This window comes from Nerophis ophidion, linkage group LG10 (assembly GCF_033978795.1).
Source record: "Nerophis ophidion isolate RoL-2023_Sa linkage group LG10, RoL_Noph_v1.0, whole genome shotgun sequence".
Classification (NCBI taxonomy): domain Eukaryota; kingdom Metazoa; phylum Chordata; class Actinopteri; order Syngnathiformes; family Syngnathidae; genus Nerophis; species Nerophis ophidion.
The window spans coordinates 27,450,393-27,476,289 of NC_084620.1; the positions used below are offsets into that span (position 1 = coordinate 27,450,393).

General features: G+C 39.1%; 1 protein-coding gene across 3 annotated transcripts in view; it reads left to right on the forward strand.

The window, feature by feature from the left end:
* The first annotated feature begins 2,592 nt into the window (after window positions 1-2,592).
* Window positions 2,593-25,897, forward strand: part of braf (B-Raf proto-oncogene, serine/threonine kinase) — a 51,090-nt gene continuing 27,785 nt past the window's right edge. For 2 of the 3 annotated variants that reach the window (XM_061913247.1, XM_061913250.1), the window contains exons 1-8: window positions 2,593-2,778; window positions 15,384-15,485; window positions 15,585-15,872; window positions 16,638-16,741; window positions 21,516-21,618; window positions 22,348-22,496; window positions 23,881-24,000; window positions 24,206-24,365. In XM_061913247.1, coding sequence (XP_061769231.1) covers window positions 2,623-2,778; window positions 15,384-15,485; window positions 15,585-15,872; window positions 16,638-16,741; window positions 21,516-21,618; window positions 22,348-22,496; window positions 23,881-24,000; window positions 24,206-24,365 — 1,182 coding nt within the window. In that variant the 5' untranslated portion in view covers window positions 2,593-2,622. The remainder of the gene's footprint in view (window positions 2,779-15,383; window positions 15,486-15,584; window positions 15,873-16,637; window positions 16,742-21,515; window positions 21,619-22,347; window positions 22,497-23,880; window positions 24,001-24,205; window positions 24,366-25,897) is intronic. The other variant, XM_061913249.1, reaches the window with a different exon arrangement.

Consider the following 25,897-nt stretch of genomic DNA (forward strand, 5'->3'; position numbering starts at 1 on the left):
ACGGGCTGCACATTTCCACTGGTCTTAGTTTTATTAAAACAAATACAAAAAACTCCATAGTCATCTATCCCTGGCGTAAAGGCATGTCACTGGAATTTGCTACTACCACCAAGACGAACAACACAGGTATGTCCATCCATCCATTTTCAGGGTCGTGGGGGGTGCTGCAGCCTATCTCAGCTGCATTTGGGAGGAAGGTGGGGTACACCCTGGACAAGTCGCCACCGCATCACAGGACCAACACAGATAGACAACACTCACATTCATGCGCAAGGGCAAATTTAGTGTTGCCAATCCACCTATCCCCAGGTGCATGTCTTTGGTCATTCTGAAAACATCACAATACAAATATTTAAAAAAAATACCGGCAGTAGTAAAGTTTCGATCCGTGAAGGATGGAAAAAAGTGAATGAATGTTTATAACTAAAGACATTTACATATACATAAAAATGGGTTTTCTTTTGTATTATTATTTTCAATGAATTAAGTATAGTTTATGTCCTTTTTCCAAAATACAATATAGAATGTGAGATACAACAGGATAATGCATACATTTATCATTTCTTTTCAAAACGGTTACAAAAAAGTGGGACCGCAAAAATTGACTGTGGGACCCCATGTTTATGACTTTATGGGTCCCTGGAACCCCATTTTGAAAATTCCTAGCGCCAACACGGGTGTAGTATTGGTGCATGCAAAACAGCAGCAGGCGGCTGTGGCCTGCGGGCGTCTTCTAATACTAATCAAATATCATCCCGGGGATTATAGAAAATTCATTCGCGGACCGGATTTGGCCCGCGGTCCTTGACTTTGGCACCCCTGCTCTAAAATATAGTAACTCTACGTATGGAAACTATCCATCCACCCACCCATTCATTTTTTACCGCTTGTCATTTATGGGCTCGCAGGGGGTGGTGGTGCAGATTAAAATAAATTGAAGTATCTCCAAAAAAACAGAAATGCTGATTATCGGTCCTGCTAGACACCGACCTCTATTTAATAATACAACTTTAACATTTGACAACCAAACAATTGAACAAGGCGACTCGGTAAAGAATCTGGGTATTATCTTCGACCCAACTCTCTCCTTTGAGTCACACATTAAAAGCGTTACTAAAACGGCCTTCTTTCATGTACATAATATCGCTAAAATTTGCTCCATTTTGTCCACTAACAACGCTGAGATCATTATCCATGCGTTTGTTACGTCTTGCCTCGATTACTGTAACGTATTATTTTCGGGGTTTCCCATGTCTAACATTAAAAGATTACAGTTGGTACAAAATGCGGCTGCTAGACTTTTGACAAGAACAAGAACGTTTGATGATATTACGCCTATACTGGCTCACCTGCATTGGCTTCCTGTGCACTTAAGATGTGATTTTAAGGTTTTATTACTTACGTATAAAATACTACACGGTCTAGCTCCATCCTATCTTGCCGATTGTATTGTACCATATGTCCCGGCAAGAAATCTGCGTCCAAAAGACTCCGGCTTATTAGTGATTCCTAAAGCCCAAAAAAAGTATGCGGGCTATAGAGCGTTTTCCGTTCGGACTCCAGTACTCTGGAATGCCCTCCCGGTAACAGTTCAAGATGCTACCTCAGTAGAAGCATTTAAGTGTCACCTTAAAACTCATTTGTATACTCTAGCCTTTAAATAGACCCCCTTTTTAGACCAGTTGATCCGCCGTTTCTTTTATTTTTCTCCTCTGTCCCCCCCTCCCTTGTGGAGGGGGTCCGGTCCGATGGCCATGGATGAAGTACTGGCTGTCCAGAGTCGGGACCCAGGATTGACCGCTCGCCTGTGTATCGGCTGGGACATCCCTGCGCTGCTGATCTGCCTCTGCTTGGGATGGTTTCCTGTTGGCTCCACTATGGACGGGACTATCTCTACTGTGTTGGATCCACTTTGGACTGGACTCTCACGGTTGTGTTGAATCCACTATGGATTGAACTTTCACAGTATCATGTTAGACCCGCTCGACATCCATTGCTTTCGGTTCCCCTAGAGGGGGGGGTGGGGGGGTGGGGGGGGGGTGTTTGCTCACATATGTGGTCCTCTCCAAGGTTTCTCATAGTCATCATTGTCACCGACATCCCACTGGGTGGGAGTTTTCCTTGCCCTTATGTGGGCCTACCGAGGATGTCGTTGTGGTTTGTGTTGTGGTTTGTGCAGCCCTTTGAGACGCTAGTGATTTAGGGCTATATAAAAAAATAATTTATTTATTGATTGATTGATCTAACCCTACTTAATTTCAGGTTAAAATAGTCATTCCTTGAATAGTCCTATTAATTTAGTATTGTAGTCAAGTACTAATTCATTGTACTACTGACAAAGCAATATCAGCATAACTAATTCCAGTTTATCAACTTTGGTATCGATTTGGTAGTACTACATTTTGGAGTATCGCCCACCCAATAGTAATGACCTATGTAACTATATTACAGCAGTGAAATATAGAAAAGACAAGAAAATATGGGTTGTCAATTGTATTATACATTTGTATACAATATAATGTAATATAGAGATCCGGTACAAATAGTAAGTGGTGTCTTTGTCGCCCCCTACTGTCTGTCCTGTTTCCTTATTATTTTCCACTCACTTTCTCACACTTCAAAATGGCGGCGTTGAGCAGCGCCGAGTCCCCACCGCCCGTCTTTAACGGAGACACCTCGGAGCGGCAGCCGGGCATGGAGCCGGCCCTGGGGGAGCTGGGCACTGCACTGGACCCCTCTTGCCCGGTGGAGATCCCTGGAGGTCCGCAGGATGAGGAGGTAGGCGCTTAACCGGACAGCGGCGCGACGGGGAAAGAGGAGAGCGGACACACGGTGCTCCAAGCGGGGGGAATTGGATGGAGATGTTCCGGAAACACCGGCTCTTTCACGGATGGAGGCGGTACAGAGGCTCGGCGAAAACAAACCGACATCGCCTTGTGTTAAGTGGGGGGTTGCGGTGGCTTGACGGGGGAGGTTTTATCCGGTGGGGTCGGTGTTTACTTGGGGCCTGCTTGACTCCTTTTCGGCTTGGCTCACTGCAGCTGCAGCCTGGTGCGCCACCACCGCACAACGCACGCCGCTGTTGACACAACAAAGACACGCAATTAACTGCGTCCCCCCAATCCTGGTGCATCCAGACGCACCGAACCACCCAGTGTGTGCGTGCGTGCGCGTTTGTTTGTGCACCTATGAGTGATGGTGATCTAGGGAAGTGGAAGCTAACTCAAGTCGTGCAGTGCAATGCAGCTGCACATGGTACTTTTATCTATGCACTGTACATACATATACACCTTTACTGTACTGTGCCTACGTACGGTATACTCCACATATTGTACTGTGCATACTGTACATATACACCACATACTGCACAGTACATACAGTATACACCACATACTGTACTGTGCATACATATACACCACATACTGTGCTGTGCATACATATAAACCACATACTTCTCAGTGCATACAGTATACACCACATACTGCACAGTGCATAGTGTACATATACACCACATACTGCACAGTGCATACATATACGCCACATACTGCACAGTGCATACACATACACCACATATTGCTCAGTGCATACATATACAGTGGGGCAAAAAGTATTTAGTCAGCCACCGATTGTGCAAGTTCTCCCACTTAAAAGGAGGACAGATGTCTGTAATTTTCATCATAGGTACACTTCAACTGTGAGAGACATAATGTGAAAAAAAATCCAGGAACTCACATTGTAGGAATTTTAAATAATTTATTTGTAAATTATGCTGGAACATAAGTATTTGGTCAACCATTCAAAGCTCTCACTGATGGAAGGAGGTTTTGGCTCAAAATCTCACGATACATGGCCCCATTCATTCTTTCCTTAACACGGATCAATCGTCCTCTTCCCTTAGCAGAAAAACAGCCCCAAAGAATGATGTTTCCACCCCCATGCTTCACAGTAGGTGTGGTGTTCTTGGGATTCAACTCAGTATTCTTCTTCCTCCAAACACAACAAGTTGAGTTTATTCCAAAAAGTTCTATTTTGGTTTCATCTGACCACATGACATTCTCCCAAACCTCTGCTGTATCATCCATGTATCCATTTTGGTATAAACTCAACTCGTCGTGTTTGGAGGAAGAAGAATACTGAGTTGAATCCCAAGAACACCACACCTACTGTGAATCATGGGGGTGGAAACATCATGCTTTGGGCTGTTTTTCTGCTAAGTGGACAGGACGATTGATCCGTGTTAAGGAAAGAATGAATGGGGCCATGTATCGTGAGATTTTGAGCCAGAACCTCCTTCCATCAGTGAGAGCTTTGAATGGTTGACCAAATACGTATTTTCCACCATCATTTACAAAACAATTTTTTTAAATTGCTACAATGTGAATTGTTGGATTTTTTTCACATTCTGTCTCTTACAGTTGAAGTGTACCTATGATGAAAATTACAGACCTCTGTCATTATTTTAAGTGGGAGACCTTGCACAATCGGTGGCTGACTAAATACTTTTTTGCCCCACTGTACACCACATACTGCACAGTGCATACATATACACCATTTATTGAGCTGGGGCTTTCTAAAGTGCGACTATGGGGCCTGTTTGTGGCCCGCCGCTTGGTATTTTTTCTTCTTCCATCCATCCATCCATTTTCTACCGCTTGTCCCTATTGTTAATGAGATATATTATTAAATATTACACTAACTGGTCAATTCTAGCGCAAAAGCTAAGATGATGATCTTTTGTTTAGGTAGCTTAGCATATACAGTGTAACCTCGATTGCTTAACTGTCAATGCATGCACACACAAGTCTCAAGTTAAATCACTCAACATTTTCCAGCAGAAAGATAAGTTAAGTTAAAGTTAAAGTACCAATGATTGTCACACACACTCTAGGTGTGGTGAAATTTGTCTTCTGCATTTGACCCATCCCCTTGATCACCCCCTGGGAGGTGAGGGGAGCAGAAGGCGCCTGGGAATCATTTTCGGTGATTTAACCCCCTATTCCAACACTTGATGCTGAGTGCCAAGCAGGGAGGTAACGGGTTCCATTTTTATAGTCTTTGGTATGACTCGGCCGGGGTTTGAACTCACAACCTACCGATCTCAGGGCGGACACTCTAAACACTAGGCCACTGAGTAGATGCTTTAATATTGTGTAATTGCTATTTTTGTAAGTACAGTACTGTATATTATATGCTTGTAATTGTTTATTTAATGTGTGAAACTCAATTCAAAATGTGAGGGACATGAAGCCATTTTCCACCAAAAGTTCAGGAACCCCTAGTTCCTGGAACTAAAAGTTCCTGTAAAAGTGTGTCATTTGTGTTTCCACTACATTTCACAGTTTAGGGTAGTTTATACAAATCATGCCGATGATTAATGGAGGAGTGGTTTAGTATATTTTTACACTGATACAATGCAAGTAAACAGACAATATGAGGTTTGAGTTACTTTACTAAAAAACAAGTAAATTAAATATGAAGCAATAATATACAAATTACATGATTTATAAAATAAAGTATACAGAATTGTTTGTAAAAAATCAGGCTTTTGTCCGCAATGTCCAACAGTCAGAAAGTTGTACAGTACACATGGGGAACTTTATTCACCCAGGTAATATGAAAAGTTCCTGTAAAAGTCCCTGTGGTAGGAATGGGCATGTAGTCTATGGATGTTCTCATTCATCCATGTCATTGTAATCTCAGGGCATTAAATCGATCTGAACTGAATTGTTTAGTTTGTCTTAAAATACTTTTTGCTTCTCATCCAAGTAGGCTCAATCAGTTCATGCTCATAGACTTATATTGGTCAGGTCTAATATTAGACTTAGGTTGGTCAGATCTCGTCAAGCGCCTGGTGCGAAAACACCAAATATTTATCTTCCACTACCAGGAGGGTATACCTGGGCAAGGATGCTGCCCACTGCTCCCCTCACCTCCCAGGGGTGATCAAGGGTGATGCGTCAAATGCAGAGAATAATTTCGCCACACCTAGTATGTGTGTGACAATCATTGGTACTTTAACTTACATTTTTAATTCCCATGGAAAGTTTTTAACTTTGAATATTCCCGGAATTTTGCAACCCTACTCCTAAAACAAACCAAACAGTCCAGTTGTGATCGATTGAAGGCCCTGAGAAAAGGGCCTATATTTAGGGATTAGCGCAGGGGTATTTAAGTAAAATTTAAATACGCCCGGTCAGAAACAATTTCCTGAAGTGAATGCCTGCTATAGTTTAAATCAGATTATGATTAGGCGTGTTATTAATATGTAATCAACAACTGACAATCCAAACTGGTTTAAGCAATTATGAATTCAGAAATATTTTGCCCATTTATTGTCTCAAAGTATTGTTTAAATTTTTTTGTAAAATAAAAACACTTTTTCAAAATAAAATTGTAAAAATAAATACTAACAAAGTATAATAAACTATCAGGAAACATTTATTTGCAGCTATTTGCAGTAATTGAATGGGTCAGGATTCTGGGGATACCGTATTTCCTTGAATTGCCGCCGGGGCGCTAATTCATTTAAAACCTCTTCTCACTCCTGCGCTTACCAAAGGCATGCGGTAAAAGTAAGCATGCGCTAATTATTTTAAAACCTCTTCTCACACCGGCACTTACCAAAGGTATGCAGTAAAAATTTGGGTGTGACGTAAGCTTGGACCTTAAATCCTACTGAATAGCTCTTAATCTTCTTCCCTTTATGCGATTTCAAATTACCTGTATTGAAATCAGCCTCCTCCATTTTGAAAATGATGACAGGGGAAGTGTAACTCGTGACGTCACAAGTTTGACCAGGCAGTAATACTAAGCATGCGCTAATTATTTTGGGAAGCGAGTTTGACCCGGCAATATTCAAGGCAGGCGCATGCTATATGCTGTGCGGCAATTAAAGGAAATACGGTAGTTTATATTGGGCTCTGATACTTAAAATTTCCTGTGCAGTTAGTTTAGATATTAGTGTGCAAGTTTGTGTGCTTTGTCTCATTGTGGCGTTTCACATTGTCACTTTTACAGTCCACGTAAGCGCCCGCTCTCTTATGTTTTTTGTTAAGAGCAGTCTGACAGGATGTAACATGCGCAGCTATCATTATTAAGGTCAAAAGTGTGATCCGTCTTGGAACTCTTGACAACTGTTTGTGATGGGTAGACACAGTTGCGTGTTCTTAGAGTTCATGGTTGTTGTCCGTCCTTCATGTTGAGCTGTCACAACGTATGTGGTCATCTTTGTAAGAAACCCTTGCACTGGTTTGGTGCTTTGGGAAGAATGAATCTAAGTATGTGCACTGTGGGTGAAAGTTCCATCTACTTTTCTCCTCGTAGACAATGGTCTGTATTTATAATATATTGTCTCTCTGTCCTCTATTTGTGTTGTTTATCCCTTTCTCTGTATGTCTCACTTGTATTTTTTTTTACAACGTGTCTATCTCTTTCTCCAAATATGGCACCTCTGGTGTGTCACTAGCTTCACTTCTCTGTTCTTTCGAGCATAGAATCACAGCAGATGACTTAACCCACATTCAGTGTTTGTCCATGGATTTGTTGATCTAATGAACCAGTGCTATAAAGTCTAGGAAATAATGGTAAATGGGTTGTACTTGTATAGCGCTTTTCTACCCCTTTTTAAGGAGCCCAAAGCTATTTGACAGTATTTCCACATTCACCCATTCACACACTGACGGCGGGAGCTGCCATGCAAGGCGCTCACCAGGACCCATCAGGAGCAAGGGTGAAGTGTCTTGCCCAAGGACACAATGGATGTGACTTAGATGGTAGAAGGTGGGGATTGAACCAGTAACCCTCAGATTACTGGCACAGCCACTATACCAACTTCGCCACGCCGAGCACCATATCACCGCTTAAAATATGTAAGTGCTTGACTTTAAATCCAAATCCATATAGAATTGCATCTGGTTCTGGACAACAACTGGTCTTCCTAGGGATGCTGTTGGTCGTAAGTCTACAGCCAGGATGCACTACTTATGTCGGTCCGAATTTTTAGCATAGCATGTAGAATTTCTTTAAATGTGCGAGATATGATTTGTAACCTAACATTAACTTTTTTAAACTTAAAGGTGATTTAACCGCAGCAGCTCCAGTAACTTTCCCGCTACTGGCATTAGGCCCTGTGTCATTACGCCAGAAATGCAGTTCCATTGTGTTAAATACAGCAATAACAATGTCTCTATAACGTGGTTATAATGCAGTCATGCCATGTTAAATTGAGTTTAGTGGATTGTTTTGGTGGGATTTAGAAGAGTAAGAAATGGTTTACCATTACCTGCATTGTTTAATGAATATAAATATTTGGGGTTTTAGCACCAGCCGCTACACTAGATCTGACCAAACTAAGTGCAAGACTAGATCTGACCAATCTAAGTCTATGAGCACGAACTGATGAAGCCTACTGAGGTATTGGCATCACCCTCTAGCTAGATCTGACCAAACTAAGTGCAAGACTAGATCTGACCAATCCAAGTCTATGAGCACGAACTGATGAAGCCCACTGAGGTATTGGCATCATCCACTAGACCAGGGGTCACCAACGCGGTGCCCGCGGGCACCAGGTAGCCCGTAAGGACCAGATGAGTAGCCCGCTGGCCTGTTCTAAAAATAGCTCAAATAGCAGCACTTACCAGTGAGCTGCCTTTATTTTTTAAATGTTATTTATTTACTAGCAAGCTGGTCTCGCTTTGCTAGACATTTTTAATTCTAAGAGAGACAAAACCCAAACAGAATTTGAAAATCCAAGAAAATATTTTAAAGATTTGGTCTTCACTTGTTTAAATAAATGCATTTATTTTTTTACTTTGCTTCTAATAACTTTCAGAAAGACAATTTTAGAGAGAAAAATACATCCTTAAAAATGATTTTAGGATTTTTACCTTTTAAACTTCTTCCTCTTCTTTCCTGACAATTTAAATCAATGTTCAAGTATTTTTTTTTTTGTAAAAAATAATAAATACATTTTAATTTATTTCTTCATTTTAGCTTATGTTTTTTCGACGAAGAATATTTGTGAAATATTTCTTCAAACTTATTATGATTAAGATTTTTAAAAAATATTCTGGGAAATCTAGGAAATTTCTAGAATCAAATTTAAATCTTATTTCAAAGTCGTTTGAATTTATTTAAAAAATGTTCTGGAAAATCTAGAAGAAATAATGATTTGTCTTTGTTAGAAATATAGCTTGGTCCAATTTGTTATGTATTCTAACAAAGTGCAGATTGGATTTTAACCTAATTAAAACATGTCATCAAAATTCTAAAATTAATCTTAATCAGGAAAAATTACTAATAATGTTCCATAAATTATTTTTTAAATTTTTTTCAAAAAGATTCGAATCAGTTAGTTTTTCTCTTCATTTTTTTCGGTTGAATTTTAAATTTTAAAGAGTCGAAATTGAAGATAAACTATGTTTCAAAATTTAATTTTAATTTTTTTTGTGTTTTGTCCTCTTTTAAATCGTTCAATTAAGTGTTTTTCTCATCATTTATTCTCTACAAAAAACCTTCCGTAAAAGGAAAAAAAGTAAGACAGAATGGCAGACAGAAATACCCATTTTTTTATATATATATAGATTTATTTATTAAAGGTAAATTGAGCAAATTGCCTATTTCTGGCAATTTATTTAAGTGTGTATCAAACTGGTAGCCCTTCGCATTAATCAGTACCCAAGAAGTACCTCTCGGTTTTGAAAAGTTTGGTGACCCCTGCATTAGACTATATCTGACCAAATTAAGTCAATGAGCATGAACTGATTAAGCCTACTCGGATGAAAGGCTAAACTTCTTCTGCAACAAACAAATGTGTTTTGACCTAATAGTGTCTGTTTATTAACATAATATCAGTGTAAAAATATACCAAACCATTTCTCCATACATCATCAGCCTGATTTGTATAAACTACCCTGAACTGTGAAAGGCGGTGGAAACATAAACCACACACTTCTACAAGGACCTATAGTCAACTACATTATGAGGAGGCCCCCTACGTTTCATTGTTTCACATTTTGAAAAAGTAAATATTCATAGCCAGTATTTCAAGCCACTGACCAATTTTTATGAAGGTTGCGATGGCATGAGCAGCAGACAATACCAGGAAACATCCTTCTTTTCAACACCCCGTTGAGTAATAGTAATAGTTCATCATCCGGCCCTTATAAGGGTGAAACACAGTCCTGTGCAATCTCCTCAAATGGAAAGTCTTTATCAATGTCATTCTATTAGTGTGCATGTGCATGCGACACAAACAGTCAGTTTTAGCAAGGCTGTCACAGTGAAATACAAAATAAAAATGTCAGATAGGCCCTTTTTCCACCAAAAGTTCAGGAACTTTAAGTTAACTATAGGTTCCTGTAGAAGTGTGTGGTTTATGTTTCCACTGCCTTTCACAGTTCAGGGTAGTTTATACAAATCCGGCTGATGATGTATGAAGAAATGGTTTAGTTACTTCTACACTGATACTATGTAAATAAACACACTATTAGGTCAGAGTTATTTTACTAAAGTGTACGTAAATTAAATAGAAAACAATAATATACAAAACAATAGAATTTAAAAAATAGGGTGTACCTAATTGTTCAAAAAAGTCAGTCTTTTGTCCTCAGTGTCTAACAATTCGAAAGTTGTCCCCAAAGTAAATGATGAATCCATGAAGGTCAGGCAATTCCTTTGCGTCCATTTTAGCTGTAAATAACAATATATAAATAATACATGTTTATCTCACAGTGACAACACAAACACATCAGATGTAGCATTAGCATGTTAACATGAGCATTTGATTCACTTGCATTGAGGCTAATAATTACGCAAATGGAGTTTCATTGACCATTTTACAGCATGTAATAAAGTAAATAGTGAATATTTGATGTAGGGCTGGGCCATATGGCCTTTTATTAATATATCAATATTTTTAGGCCATGTCACGATACACTATAATTATATTGATATTTTGCCTTAGCCTTCAATTAACACTTGATGCACATAATCCCACCAGTATGATGATTCAATGTGTCTACATTAAAACATTCTGGTTCATACTGCATTAGTATATGCTCATTTAAAATTTTCATGCAGAGAGGGAAAATTACAACTAAGTCAATTTACGAAAACTGTATTTATTAAACAGTTATTAAGCAGTGGCACAAACCTTCATGTAATTTCAAAAGTTTCACAAAAGTGTATATGTACGCACTTTTGTGCATGATGTCACACCAAATATTTCAAAAAATGTAAAATAAAAATTAGCTGCATAATAGGAAATCAAATTGTGTAAGTCCTTTGCTATGTGGTAGGTTACTGCGGCTGTTATCTCCTGTTTTTGAGTATATTTTTCGTACCGTGTTGATGTGGAAATAGAAGACGCCAGGCTCAATTGGGTCAGTGCTGGTTGCATGGGTATTTTGTTGGTGTGGCACCGGCCGGATATGTTGACATGCGGAGTTTCAAGCAATCTTTATTCTCTAGCGGGTGACTTTTCAAATGATGATGCAAATTAGTAGTGTTGCTACTTCTTGAAGTAACGCTTTTGCCGCATACTTGACATATTACGGTTGTCTGTTCAACAGCTTCCAGCTTGAAGCCAAACCACCGCCAGACGATGGACCCCATGCTGTTTTTCTTGGGAATCAATTATTCTTCCATTTGTTACCAGATTCGCATCTTTCTTTCTCTCGTATTACCACTCACACCATTACATTTGTGTTTGTATGGTGGTGTAGTTGCTACAGTGTTTGTCCAAGTACTGGAGGCGCTTGTTGGAAACCAGCAGATCACTTTGTTTTTTTTTATTCAATTAATTTAACTAATTCTAAATAGCTGTGGAAATCAAAACAGAGAAGATAACAAAGCTTGTACTAAAAGGCAAAGTGTTGCAAATATATTAATACCTTTCCTGCAACACACAGATAAAAAGAGAATGGAGTGAAGTTTGGCAGTCATACAACTAAGCATTTGAAGTTGTTTCCCTCACATTAACTTCTGGTCCTGGGATATTCTGTAGTTTCATTGAGTCGAAAGGCTGGCTTGAAACTGGATGAGCCTGAATGATGTCCCATCATTCTCTAATGGATGCCGGTCAGTTGTGGATGATGTCATAGTGTTCTCATGAATGAATGTCAGATTTTATTACTAATCAATAATAGTCCCTCAAGGGAAACATAATGTGTTTCATTCACTTGCCCTGAAACCAGAATGTTGGATATTTCACCTGCAGTTTGCAATAAAAAAAAAAATAGTTACATTTATGAAAGACTAAAGTGATCTAGTGCATATGCACTGTATTTTTTGGACTATAGAATGCACCGGTATATAAGCTTCACCCACTACATTTTAGAAGAAACAGTATTTTTCTATATATCCGCTGCACCGCATATTTACACAAAGATATTTAAAAAACGGTTAATTAACATTCCTTAATGGTTTCCAAACGGTGCCCGAGACACGGTAGTAAACTGGCTGATTAAACAAAACTGACCCAGTAACGCCACGTTGATGTTTTTTTAAATTTACGAAGGGATTTACGAAACTAAAACAATACAAAAAGATTGACATACTAAGTTAAAAGTCCTAACATAGATACTTGTTAACGTGTTAGCATATTAGCTAATGCAAACGACGCTAGCTTAATTACATTACAATAGCAAATATGCATAAAACACGACTATAAGTATGAATTGTTTTGGTAATAGTGTAAAACTTCCAAACATTGCTTGGAGTGAGTAGTGAAGAAACCACACGAGTGGCAACACTGTGGACGACGAGTAGACGGAATGACACTTATACTTCTGGTTCGAGTCATGAAACAAAAGCAAATACTGTAGACTTTCAACCAGCAGTGAGTGAACCCGCCCAAAAGATGATGCCTTTGCACAATTAATAACTCATCTTTTTAGTCTCCGTGTCTGTGTTACTACTATGATAGTTTGTTGTATACAAAACATTATTGCCGTTAGCAAAAAAACAAAAAAACATAGATTACTTGCAGGGTTCCAAGCTTAAGAATTAAGTCCGGAAAAAATTTATGTTTTTCAAATTTTATCTGCAACGTCCCAAAAGATGTAAATAGCAGCATTCAGTAGCTTTATACATCTCTGTGTGTGCTTTAAAATGTTGGTTGTGCTACTCAGCTGTTGGTTTGACATCCCAAGGCCCGGGGAAAAACTGCCTGTGTTTGGGTAACAGAAGGTTTGCCCCTTGGTCCGCGTATGGCTCTTTACATCTCACTGTCATAAGGGAGCACAGCCAGTAGGATCAGTTTGCACATTTAAATACCTTGGACAGCAATGTGTTGTTACAACTTTATATTGAGATTTAACTTTTGGTATGGGGAAGTACTTTAATGTGTCTTGTATTTATATTAGCATTTAAGATAGCTAGTGATTAGCACACTAGCTTACTTCTATAGAAAATGAGCAGTTTCATATCATCCATCTATCCATCCATTTTCTACCGCTTATTCCCTTTTGGGGTTGCGGGGGGCGCTGGCGCCTATCTCAGCTACAATCGGGTGGAAGGCGGGGTACACCCTGGACAAGTCGCCACCTCATCGCAGGGCCAACAGATAAACAGACAACATTCACACTCACATTCACACACTAGGGCCAATTTAGTGTTGCCAATCAACCTATCCCCAGGTGCATGTCTTTGGAAGTGGGAGGAAGCCGGAGTACCCGGAGGGAACCCACGCATTCACGGGGAGAACATGCAAACTCCACACAGAAAGATCCTGAGCCTGGATTTGAACCCAGGACTGCAGGACCTTCGTATTGTGAGGCAGACACACTAACCCCTCTGCCACCGTGAAGCCCATAGTTTCATATCAATGTATCGATATATGGTTATCAATCACAGTCTTACGATAACTTAAATTTGAAACGGTTATACTAACCGTCATGAGGTTTACCGCGGTTTGTCATTTATATTGGTATTCTTACAGTTAATACATGTGATTAATGTTGGCTGAACTCACTCAAGGATAATCGGTATCAGAATTGGCAGCATAAAACCCTGAATGAACAACACTAGTTTAAACCTATTGCGTAGGCGACTGTAATTTGCTCGCCCCTCCACAGTTGCATTGCACAGACTTTTTCTATATAAAGCAATAGAAACACTCCAAATAACTCCACAAAATAAAATGTAAGACATTGTGTAATTATGATCACAATATAGGAATTGTAAACATAGTTTATCCGACAGTATATTGTATGGCTACCCCTACTTATATAATGTCTGGAGAAAAACAGGAATCCTTCATTTGATTGATGTCTGCATCTTGGTGGCCCGATGCGCAATAAGAAAAGAACCGATTCCATGGATTCAAATCCCTTTTTGAGAACCGGTTCCCGTTATCGAAGCCACTATACCGTATTTCCGTGACCGTAGGGCGCACCGTATTAAAAGGGGCCGTGTATGTTACGGGTGCTATTTCTGTATTTACGCATAAATAAGGCGTAGCTTATTTTTTGGCGCAGGCATGGTTAAAGATATGCTGGCTTACGCTAGCATGCATGAAGATGTTTTGAAAAGGCAGCAGGAGCAAAGCTGAGTTCGGTTGTACTTTATTGAAGTATTTATCAATGTACTTACATTATTTTTTTGATCAATCCTTATCCACAAATCCATCAAAGTCCTCATCTACTGTGTCCGAAATGCACAGCTGGGCAAGTTCGCCATCAAACACGCCAGATTCCCTCTCGTCATTTTCAAAGTCAGTCTCATTACAGAGGGGCTCCTCGGAAAAAGTAAAAGCCGACTTCTCTTGCCCCGTTGTGCGTATTGATTCGCTACCGTGCTGGTCCCCTTCTTCTCCACAGTGTGCTTCACCAGGATGTCGAAAGTGAGCGGTACCTCGTCCATGTTGGTGGTGTGTTTTTCGGCAAGTTTTTTATTTATTTACAACGCACATAGCAGCACTATATGCTCACTGGGGGCGTGCCTTTAGCGTTCTATCTCACCTGAAACCTTCACCCTTTAACGTCTGCATGCCGTCTTGAGTCAGGTCTGCCTTTCCTTCATGTAAACAGCAGTCACATAATATCTACGGCTTTTGGAACTCAGTGCACACACAAGGTGCACACTCAACAACCTATCTGGATTCGATAAGAGATTCGATAAGGAATCGGTTCGATAAGAGGATTTGATAATGGCATTAACATCAATCATTTCTTAACGGACGTCATCCCTACGGAGGGCACACTATTGCTACCTAAAAATTGGAGTGGAAAGCCATCATCTTTTTTCAGTTTAAGTTTATATGATATAATTTCCGAAATTATAGACAATCTCTCTATTTATCTGCAAAAGCACATGCTTCTATGAGCATCAACTCAAATAATGTATAACCGTATCTTTCCAATTACTGTCTTCTTTTTTCACAGATCTGGAATATCAAACAGATGATAAAGTTGACCCAAGAACATTTGGAGGCTCTTCTAAACAAGTTTGGAGGCGAGCACAATCCTCCCTCTATATATTTGGAGGTGAGATTTAGTTTCCTTTTGCTACATGTGCATTGATAGAGCCCAACGATGTCCTTTCATTGTGCGTGTGCGTGTGTGTGTTCGCCGATCCCCACGTAGGCCTATGAGGAATACACTAGTAAGCTGGACGCCCTGCAACAGAGGGAGCAGCAGCTGCTAGAAGCCATGGGCAATGGCACAGAACTCTCCTGCTCTCCAACACCTGTGCCACCGCTCCTGGAAGTCAAAATGGGAGGGTATGTGGTGGCGGAGGGTGCTCAGGCGTTTCCCACGGCGCCCAACACGTTGGCAGTACTGCAAACGCCCACAGATGCCAGTCGGGCCAACCCTCGATCGCCACAGAAGCCCATCGTTCGGGTCTTCCTGCCTAATAAACAAAGAACAGTGGTATGTGTTACCTCATACACACAACATGCTTTATACCAGGGTTGTTCAAAGTGCACACACAGGGCTTGAATTTATCCTCGAAAAAGCCGCGACTGCCCTCGTCATTTGCCGTAATGCCCTAAAAAATGACATTTTACTTGTTAATGGACGTGGGATGTAACAGTAAACGTTATAATGATAAATTGCGCAAAAATTCCAGACGGTTAGTAACACAGTCTAATTTCCTAATTACCTAAAAAACATCATTCATTAATTGAATTTTAGGCAACGTGAAGTCAGGCGCATGCGCACTAATGTCGTTTGACTTGATAATCACGGCGGACTAATGACACAGACTTTGCTCCGGGTTTCACTGTATTGTCTATAATAAAGTGAAGCTTTTCCTTTTTAATAGTAAATTTTGTCTTCGAGAATTTGATCAGAGTGAGGCATCAGGGGAATAAGGGTATCTAGGTGACCCTCTTTCCCTTTCATGAGATCCAGTATAGAGTTTTCATCCATCTATTTTCTGTACCGCTTGTCATCATTAGGGACACCGGTGGGCTGGAGCCTACCTCGGCTGGATTTAGTTTTCTGAGGACCACTAAATGAAACCCACTTATCACAATTTGAGAATAAATGGAGTAAAATGTCTGTAATATGAAATACACTCTAATTTTAAAATAACTTGAAACTAGAAACTTGGTCACTCCCACCGTCAGTTACATTTAGAATCATGTTTGAATAGACAGTATGTAAGAAAATATTCTTCCATACTGTGTTCAGGTACCGGCCCGGTGTGGGATGACCGTGCGAGACTCACTAAAGAAAGCTCTAATGATGCGAGGACTCATCCCAGAATGCTGTGGTGTCTACAGGATACAGGACGGGTAAGTAAATATATTACTCAGAAATTCATTTTACCTGGGAAAAAAAGATCAAAAAGTAAAGATTAGAGCCATACAAATGATTGGCAGTACAGTTGTTGTAACAGTAATATAGGCTGTTGCCTTGGAGACACATGCTTGCCTGTGATTTGCCAATTGACAGCGAGCTGGAGAGTTAGCAGATGTAGACACTGAAAATGACAAATATAAAAATATATATGTGGTAGTGACATGGAAATTGTTTTGGAAATAAATACTGTGTGACGTGTTTGAGTCGGTCCTGCTTATATCGAAAACCTCAAGTCTTGGGCTCTTATTGCTGAAAAGTGCCTGCTTACTTTGACCGCTTTTTTCAAAACAAAGACCGTAAGGGGCACTTTTTGTAGGGTTGTTTACGATAAACCCATGTGACCAGATATCCGGTTCAAGAAGTGGCCTGTTCGGCTACGGCGGCCCCCTCAATCAAGTTTCAGCTATGAATTTTTAAGGTTAATTGAGTGTAGACACACAAGCCGGTTATTGCGCCGAATTAAAAATTAGGTGACGGTTTTTGTCTTTAAAACAACACGAGCCAGGGTTGTCCGTGAAAAAGAGTCACGCACTTGTTAGGTTATTTACGTAACTGGAGACAACAATAGACGTTTAAACGGGTGTTGCGCGTAAATAGCAATTAGATGGTTTATCATTAAAACAACGGTCGGCCAACAAGATACATAACGTCAACACCATGGAACATCTCCGTGCGCTGCTGTCTGTCAATATTGTGACATCCCAAGGATCAACTGATCAGTTGTCTTAGAAGACATTTGGCCTCTCATCCGAGTAGTGCTTGGTTACAGGGTTCTAAATATTTATCCTCTAACAAAAGGAGGAGTGTACTCATGTTATTTTGAGGTGTAAAAAAATAATGTGTCCATCAACAAATGTTAACCATAAAATCGAATCGTTCATACACTAAATCAAGTCGCTTTGAATCGTTCTGTTTTATTAAATAACTTTTGAATCGCATCAGAACCCATATATCGCGATGTGAATTGAATTGTCCATCCCAAAGAGATTTACATCCCTAGTAATTTCTATGTCAAAGTGTCATAGTCTTGTTAACTTGATAATTATCACTAAGCAGTGTGACAACAGCAACATCCTCATAACTGCTGTGTAGTTACACAGCATTAAAAAATAAGTGCACACAGTAACTTCCAGCTCAGTGCAAAGTAAGCTTCAAAATGAAAGCATGCAAGTGTTAACCTGGGTTCTAAAATTATTAGCTAACATAATACGGCCATGTTTTATATATATATATATATATATATATATATATATATATATATATTACATTTTAGCCACAGGAGGAAATATTTGCACATGTACAAAAGCTTTGTTGTCACTGTAGCCAAGACAGAGATGTATACTGAGGGTAGGTATTCTTTGGTACCGTTCTCCTAATGGATTGGTACAGTAGGACCGTTAAGATTATGTACAAATGATACAGCTATCTGTATTTTTCATGGATCTTACCCCATGATTATTATGACACTACTGTAGACAGCGCACCTATTCACTTTAAGGCCTACTGAAATGAGATTTTCTTATTTAAACGGGGCTAGCATGTCCATTCTATGTGTCATACTTGATCATTTCGCGATATTGCCATATTTTTGCTGAAATAATTTAGTAGAGAACATCGACGATAAAGTTCGCAACTTTTGGTCGCTAATAAAAAAGCCTTGCCTGTACCGAAGGTAGCAAACGGTGTGCGGGTGACGTCACCGGTGTGAAGGCTCCTCACATCCTCACATTGTTTATATAGTGAGCCACCAGCAGTAAGAGCAATTCGGACCAAGAAAGCGATGATTTCCCCATTAATTTGAGCGAGGATGAAAGATTCGTGGATGAGGAAAGTTAGAGTGAAGCACTTAAAAAAAAAAGAAAAGGCGACGGCTCCAAGCGGCGGCGTTTGGAGAGTTCCAGATGTAATTAGACACATTTACTAAGATGATTCTGGAAAATCCCTTATCTGCTTATTGTGTTAATAGTATTTTAGTGAGATTATAAAGTCATACCTGAAAGTCGCATGGCTCCGGTGAACACCAGTGTCTCTGAGAGAAGCCGAGGAGCCAAAATCACGGCTGCCTTTTTGAGCTGCAGGATGAGGTCGCGTAATCCAATCAAGTCTCCGGTAAGAGCCGACTTAATATCACAATTTCCCATCCAAAAACTTGCTGGTTGACGTAGAGAAACATGTTCGCTTGACCGCTCTGTGTTAAAGCTTCACAACAAACAAAGAAACACCGGCTGTGTTTCGGTTCTAAAGGCAGCTGCAATCCATCGCTTTCCAACAACAGCATTCTTTTTTGACGTCTCCATTATTAATTGAACAAATTGCAAAAGATTCAGAAACATAGATGTCCAAAATACTGTGTAATTGCGCGATGAAAAGAGACAACTTTTTTGCCGTAAGTGGTGCTGGGCTAATATATCCCCTCCATCCAATAACGTCAAAAACACGCGTCATCATACGCGTCATCATTCCGCAACGTTTTCAACAGGAAATTCCTTGGGAAATTTAAAATTTTAATTTAGTAAACTAAACCGGCCGTATTGGCATGTGTTGCAATGTTAAGATTTCATCATTGATATATGCGTGGTTGGTAGTAGTGGGTTTCAGTAGGCCTTTAAAATACCAGTATAGTGGAAAAACAAGTTGATTTTATATACTTATGTTTCATTGTATCCATTAAACCATATCCAATTGTATTTACAATCCGCAAAGTATGTGAAAATACTGTCTAAACATCACAAAATGCCACAAAATCAGTTAGCCATTTTGAATATTCCGCTCTGAAAGTCTTCGGTAATTTCTGTAGATTGATTTCGATGGAGTAACACTTCTGCACTCTGACCATAGTATCAGATCAGTCACACTGGAATTACGCAAAAAAAAGAGAAATATTTGTTGTCTATCATTCACAATCCCTATACAAGACATGAACACATGGTTTCTTTTTTTCATGCACTTTATGTCGTAAATGAATAAATACATCAAAAGTCCGATAACAATGTAGACAGTGGGGGCTCTCTCTATTGTGCCGACACCCTCTAAATAACCATCCAAAACCCACCAATAATACTTTATATACACATTGTGACCTGAATGTTAACCAAATATTAGCAATGTTGTTATTATATGCGCTAACGCAGCGGATTGATAGCAGACAGCTCAGTAGCTCTCCGCTTCTTTACTGTGAGCTAGCTCTGATGTCCTGCTGCTCCTGCATCATCGTGTCTCGGCTTGTCAAAGTTATACTAGATTATAAGTCATGCTTTTCACCTGGATATTAGGAAGATTTAGCCATGAATCTTGAAGTTGTTCATCTGTGACATTCAACTTATACCCGTAGGTGGAAACAAACACACACAACCAAAGACAATGTCTGCAGGGAGACTTTTTTTGTTAACCTTTTGTGTGAATCATGATGAATTATTCATCTAAACGGGAAGATAAGTACATCCTATCAGTCGTCATCCCAGTAAGAGCAGACATCGTACAGTGAGCTATCATTTTATTATGTTTGTAGTTTTTTGCTACATGATGCTTAGTGTTTTACTAAAGCTGAATCTGTTTAGCAGAGCTTCTAAAACTTTTAGCTCATCCTCCCTATATTCAGGATCAATAATATAAGTGTTTGATCATAGTGTATGATTAGCAATGTTGTTGGTGGGGAAGAAAGCTGTGGTTCCTACCTCTATGTCACGCGATGACGTGTCTGGCTTCCTCATTATCTCTCAAAATGGTTGGGCAATCTTCATTAGATTAATACTACTTTGATTATATCTATATACATCTCATATATTGTGAATGAAAAGTGCAGTTCCCCTTTAATATCCATGAATTAATCCCAAACAATAAATATTCTCACCCCACGCTCGAGCAAACTCAACACATCAAATTAAACAAACCCGTTCACCACCCAAAAGTTTGGAACTTTTATTAAAGTCCTCCGAAGTCTTGCACAATGTGCAAGGCAATGCTAAAGAGTTTAGTGTCACTTTGAAGTGGAAGCCACGACTTTCTCCTTTTAGACATGATTAAATATCAGTAAGGAATATCAATATTGTTACTGATAAAATTCTAATCGTTACATCCCTATTCAAGACAAACAATATTAGCACATCAGCTCCCTTCGGTAAAAGAGTACCATATCATATTAAAACAAAACAGAAAATGTACAAATAGAGGAAAACACTATCAATAACCTGTGTGTTCAAAAGTACTTTATCGCCCATTTTCATTATGTCTCTGGCCAGAGTCACAAACAAATGTACAAGCAATGGCTATTTCCGATGTTGCTTATGTCAACAACTGCTTATGTCGATGTCAGCCAGCTAGCCAATTATTCTAAGGGTATTGACATAAGCAGGTTTCACTCTCATTGGTGTGAATTTTTTTTTAGTATCAGTATTTCAAGTCCAATATGTGCGATGAGGTGGCGACTTGTCCAGGGTGTACCCCGCCTTCCGCCTGATTGTAGCTGAGATAGGCGCCAGCGCCCCCCGCGACCCCAAAAAGGGAATAAGCGGTAGAAAATGGATGGATGGATGTTTGATGGTTTGATGTTTGTTTTTTTAAAATTAAGTTCGTAAGGTATATTTCTGCGTTTTTCTAATATTTCAAATTAACTTGTCCCTTTTGTTTACAGTAGGTGGTATGAACAGCAGACATGAGATTGCAGACTTTCTTTTTCTCATGTTTCATAACTCTTTCTACCGATATCAGGGAGAAGAAACCTATTGGTTGGGATACGGACATCTCCTGGCTGACAGGGGAGGAGTTGCATGTTGAAGTGTTGGAGAATGTGCCTCTCACCACGCACAACTTTGTGAGTACCACTCATCCAAAATGAAGAATGAGATTTATAGCGTTAGACTACAATATATTCATTGTTAGTTTTTTTATGAAATAGCAGCAAAATATGAGCTGTATGAATATCAGTCTGTCAGGGAAATGAAACTGTCTAATCTTACGACATGTTGTGAGTTCCTTTGCGCAGGATAAAAGCTAAATGTTATGTGGAGGACGTTTTTGTTGTCTACACCTTTTTAGTCTGGCTTTGTCTTTGACGTTTTCCTTTTTTAATTTTGTTTTAAAACTCCATTGATCACTCCATTAACATCAGACAAAAATGGCTGTGTGTCAAGTTATTTTCACCGGACAGTACATTTAAACTGATATGAGATTTATACTGACTGCTTTAAGTTATATACCAGTCTATACTATTGTCCCTTGAGAGTAAACAATAAAAGGCTTGCTGAGTTAAGAGTGAGTTTTTGAGTTACTGCATATGGGAAAATAATGTCATTAAATTAAGACCTGCTAAGAGACGTCTCCGACAAGCTGTATGTGAGTCAATGAACAAAACATTTTTTTTTAATTTACATGCATTAAAGTAAATGTATTTTCATTGAAAGATTTCATAAAGCAACTCTGCCAAGTTTCACGGGGACTTATGCAACCATATTCACACAAATCTGTCACATACGCTGTCCATTCCCTTGCTGGTGCTCATGAAGTAAACTTTTTGTTTCACTTTTTCCCACGTGTCTGACAGGTGAGGAAGACCTTCTTCACCCTGGCCTTCTGCGACTTCTGCAGAAAGCTGCTTTTCCAGGGGTTCCGCTGTCAGACGTGTGGCTACAAGTTCCACCAACGCTGCAGTACTGAGGTTCCCCTCATGTGTGTGAACTACGACCAGCTAGAGTAAGTCGAGATACATATAGATTTTGCATTCTCTGGTACCTGTAGAGCTGGCTTGTTTTTGGTATTCCAACTGTATTAGAATCACATTTGGCTTATGAAAAGTGGTGCCTCAACTTAAGAGTGTTTTGAGATAAGAGCTATTTCTTGGCTAATTGTGATGCTTTAAGTTGCAAGCAAACATTTGTGTAACAAACACCCTCGCCTTTAGTTGGCGTTGCAAACACCACACTGAATTCTGTAAGATCCACCCAAAACCCTGTCTTACTTGCTAGCATTAGCTTTCAGGTAAAAAGTTGACAAAACATTGTTTTCCAACTATTGAAAGAAAGAAAGTGAGAGTGAAAAAGTGAATGAATGATATTCATTGAATTAAAAAATGAAATCCTCAAAAACATACAGACACTGTAGAAGTCTACTCTCCTCTGTACATTATGATATTACTTCATACAATTAATTTGCTAGTTGTTAGTAGTACATACTATTGTATTGTTTTTATAAAATATTTATTGTCTAAAAGTTAGGTTTTCTTTTTTAAAGGCACGTTAAAGTGTAGTTTATTTTTTTTGGGGGGGGAGCAAGGACCAGTTAAATTGTTTTTAATGTATTTTAATGGGAGAAGTTGATTTAAGATGCAAGTGTTTAAGTTAAGAACTCCATCACAGAACCAAAATAAGCTTGTAAATTGAGGTGCTACTATTCCACTTGAAATATAAACATGATAACTTTCCTTATTTTTGAGGAAGGTGTTGACTTTGCCAAACACATTCAATGTCATTCAGTGTTGCAGCACACATGCACAGCACAGCTGACCGTAATGCAATTGCACCTATAAAGTTCCATTTAGCGTAGCCAACTGTATTACAATTGCTTCTCCACACATAAATTTCATCGTTCATAATGGAAAGCAATTGCAAACTCCAAATTAGTCCACAAAGCCAAAATCAAGACTCGTCATTAAAATGAATGCAGTTGCTCCTCCAAGCTTGCAATACAGAGAGCAGATGAAACATTGTAAACATATCACAAAAAGACACAGTGTATGTACATTAGGTAAATATGTTAAGGCGATTAAGTTTGTTTCATGAAATAATAGTGCATATACCAAATGTATATGCCAAAAAGAGAAAATAAAATAAAATAAATTGTTTTAAATCAACTTGATTTTCTTGGTCTAATATAATGGTAGCGAAAACACTGGTAATAGAGTTTTATTTAAAATTACATGTTTTTAATACTGGTTTACAATGTAATATTTTTGCATCTATTTTATTTGTAGAAACTACATAGCATTAAACTGTAAACTAGCACTGTTGATCAAAAATATTGTTTAGTTTTACAATCACATGGTTGACCTTTTTTTTGTCTTTGGCTTATCGTTGCGCAGCTTGCTGTTAGTATCAAAGTTCTTCGAGCATCATCCTTTGACCCAGGAGGATATCTCTTCAGAGGGAACCACCCCCGTGTCCGAAGTGTGTCCATCACTCCCCCCATCCGATTCCACTGGGTGAGCTTCGCACCTTTTACTGATCAGCTCAAAGTTTAATACTGTATGAAAAGGGCTTTTTGATTCCCGTTGTAGTAAATGATTGTGTGTTGTGTTCTTCACCATTAGAACTGCCAATGTACTGTCGAATAAAAATCAGCTGGGCGTTTTTTATTTATTTATTTACAGTTACTGTACTTACTAACAAACCTCATCTTGTCTCCAGGTCTATGTGCCATACCACTCTGTCTCCGTCCAAGTCCATACCTATCCCGCCTAACTTCCGGGCCAGCGAGGAAGATCACCGCAACCAGTTTGGTCAGCGGGACCGCTCATCGTCGGCCCCCAACGTCCATATCAACACCATTGAGCCTGTCAACATTGATGTGAGTGCTCAACTCTAAAATATTTACAACACTTACTTTTGTCCACAGTTATATTTCCCAAACTTCCAAAATAGCAAGAGTCCATAATAATTCACCTAATCTGAATTAGTGTCATTTGATGTAATTTTGCTCTCTTCCTCCTTCTTGATTACTCTCAAGAAACTCTGAAGAAACATTTATCCTTTTTGTGATTTGCATGTTTTTTACAGCTGAAAACAACACAAGCGTAGGGCATTTTTCTTCTAAAAAGGCTAAATGGAGTCTAGTACCGATTGAGAACAGTTGCTGGCTTGACCACAACGCAAATTAAGTGATTCGGACGTGATGTCATGTTAACAATCCAACAAGTCCAAAAAGGAGTAGGAAGAAGCAGAGCGTATTTGATCCTACTCCTGTTCCATGAAAGTGGTAGATATTGTTATTAAACAATATTGAGTTTATTGATTGAACTGTTTTTTTTTGTTATACTTAGTGACTACCATATGCTTATAATAACTCTTAAAGTGACCCAAGTTAGTTTTTTCCTTAGCAGTAATTGGAAGTTAAATGACTCGGTTATTCTAAATAAATAAACACAAAATTAAAAAGACTAATTTATGTAATCAAAAATTTTACTTAAATAAATACTGAACGTTAAAGTGCTGTTTTTTCCAAGCTGGGAAAAACTAGGTCGGATGTTGTTTTTTTTGTCTTTTGCCATCACGTGATCACGGGATTCTTGCTCGTGTGCCGTTTTGATTAACTAATATTACCCATCCAATTTCAAGCTGAAATATTACCAAAACGGGACATTTGGCTCTGTGATAATTGTTTTTCTTTCTAATATTTGTTACTTTGAACCTTTCTCGCTGGCGAGTCGTGAGTAGGGAGGCTGTCTGTACGTGCTTCATGTGTGTGTAAGGATGGTGCCCTGCTCTCTGCCTTTTATAAATGACTGAAAGAGGGCTCATGGTGTTCAGTTAATTATACTGGTAAATAAACACACTTGGGATCTGAGAGCAATGCACAGAGTAAGACGTCGATTTGATGTTGATTAATTGTGCAGCCGCAGCACTCACAATGAATAAATGGAACAATTTACAGTTAATGCATGTCATCGGTATTGATGTCAGCCAATCTCACTTATGAATAATCGTATCGGATTCGACAGCATAAAACACTGATTGTAACATCCCTTGTTTGTACAGAATGTTCCCTCATTTTTATTAAACCATCTTTTTAGTGAATAAGCGGTAGAAAATGGATGGATGGATGGATCTTTTTAGTTTATTTATGTCTGCCAAAATAATTTTAATTACTTCATTTAGGTTTTCCGCTCAGCAGAATGCAGTCGTGTTATCTGCAAATAATTTTAACTTGAGGTCAATTTTCCCTCCAATTTTTCATGTGTGAGCAAACGCCAAAACTCCTTTAGCATTCAGTGGCGCACATGTGAGCGACGGCAGACGTGCACACTGTTATGCGCTTATCTTTGTATTCGATTTTGTGCGCAGCCTAGATTTGCCATGCGCAGAGGACACGTGAGCAGTTTG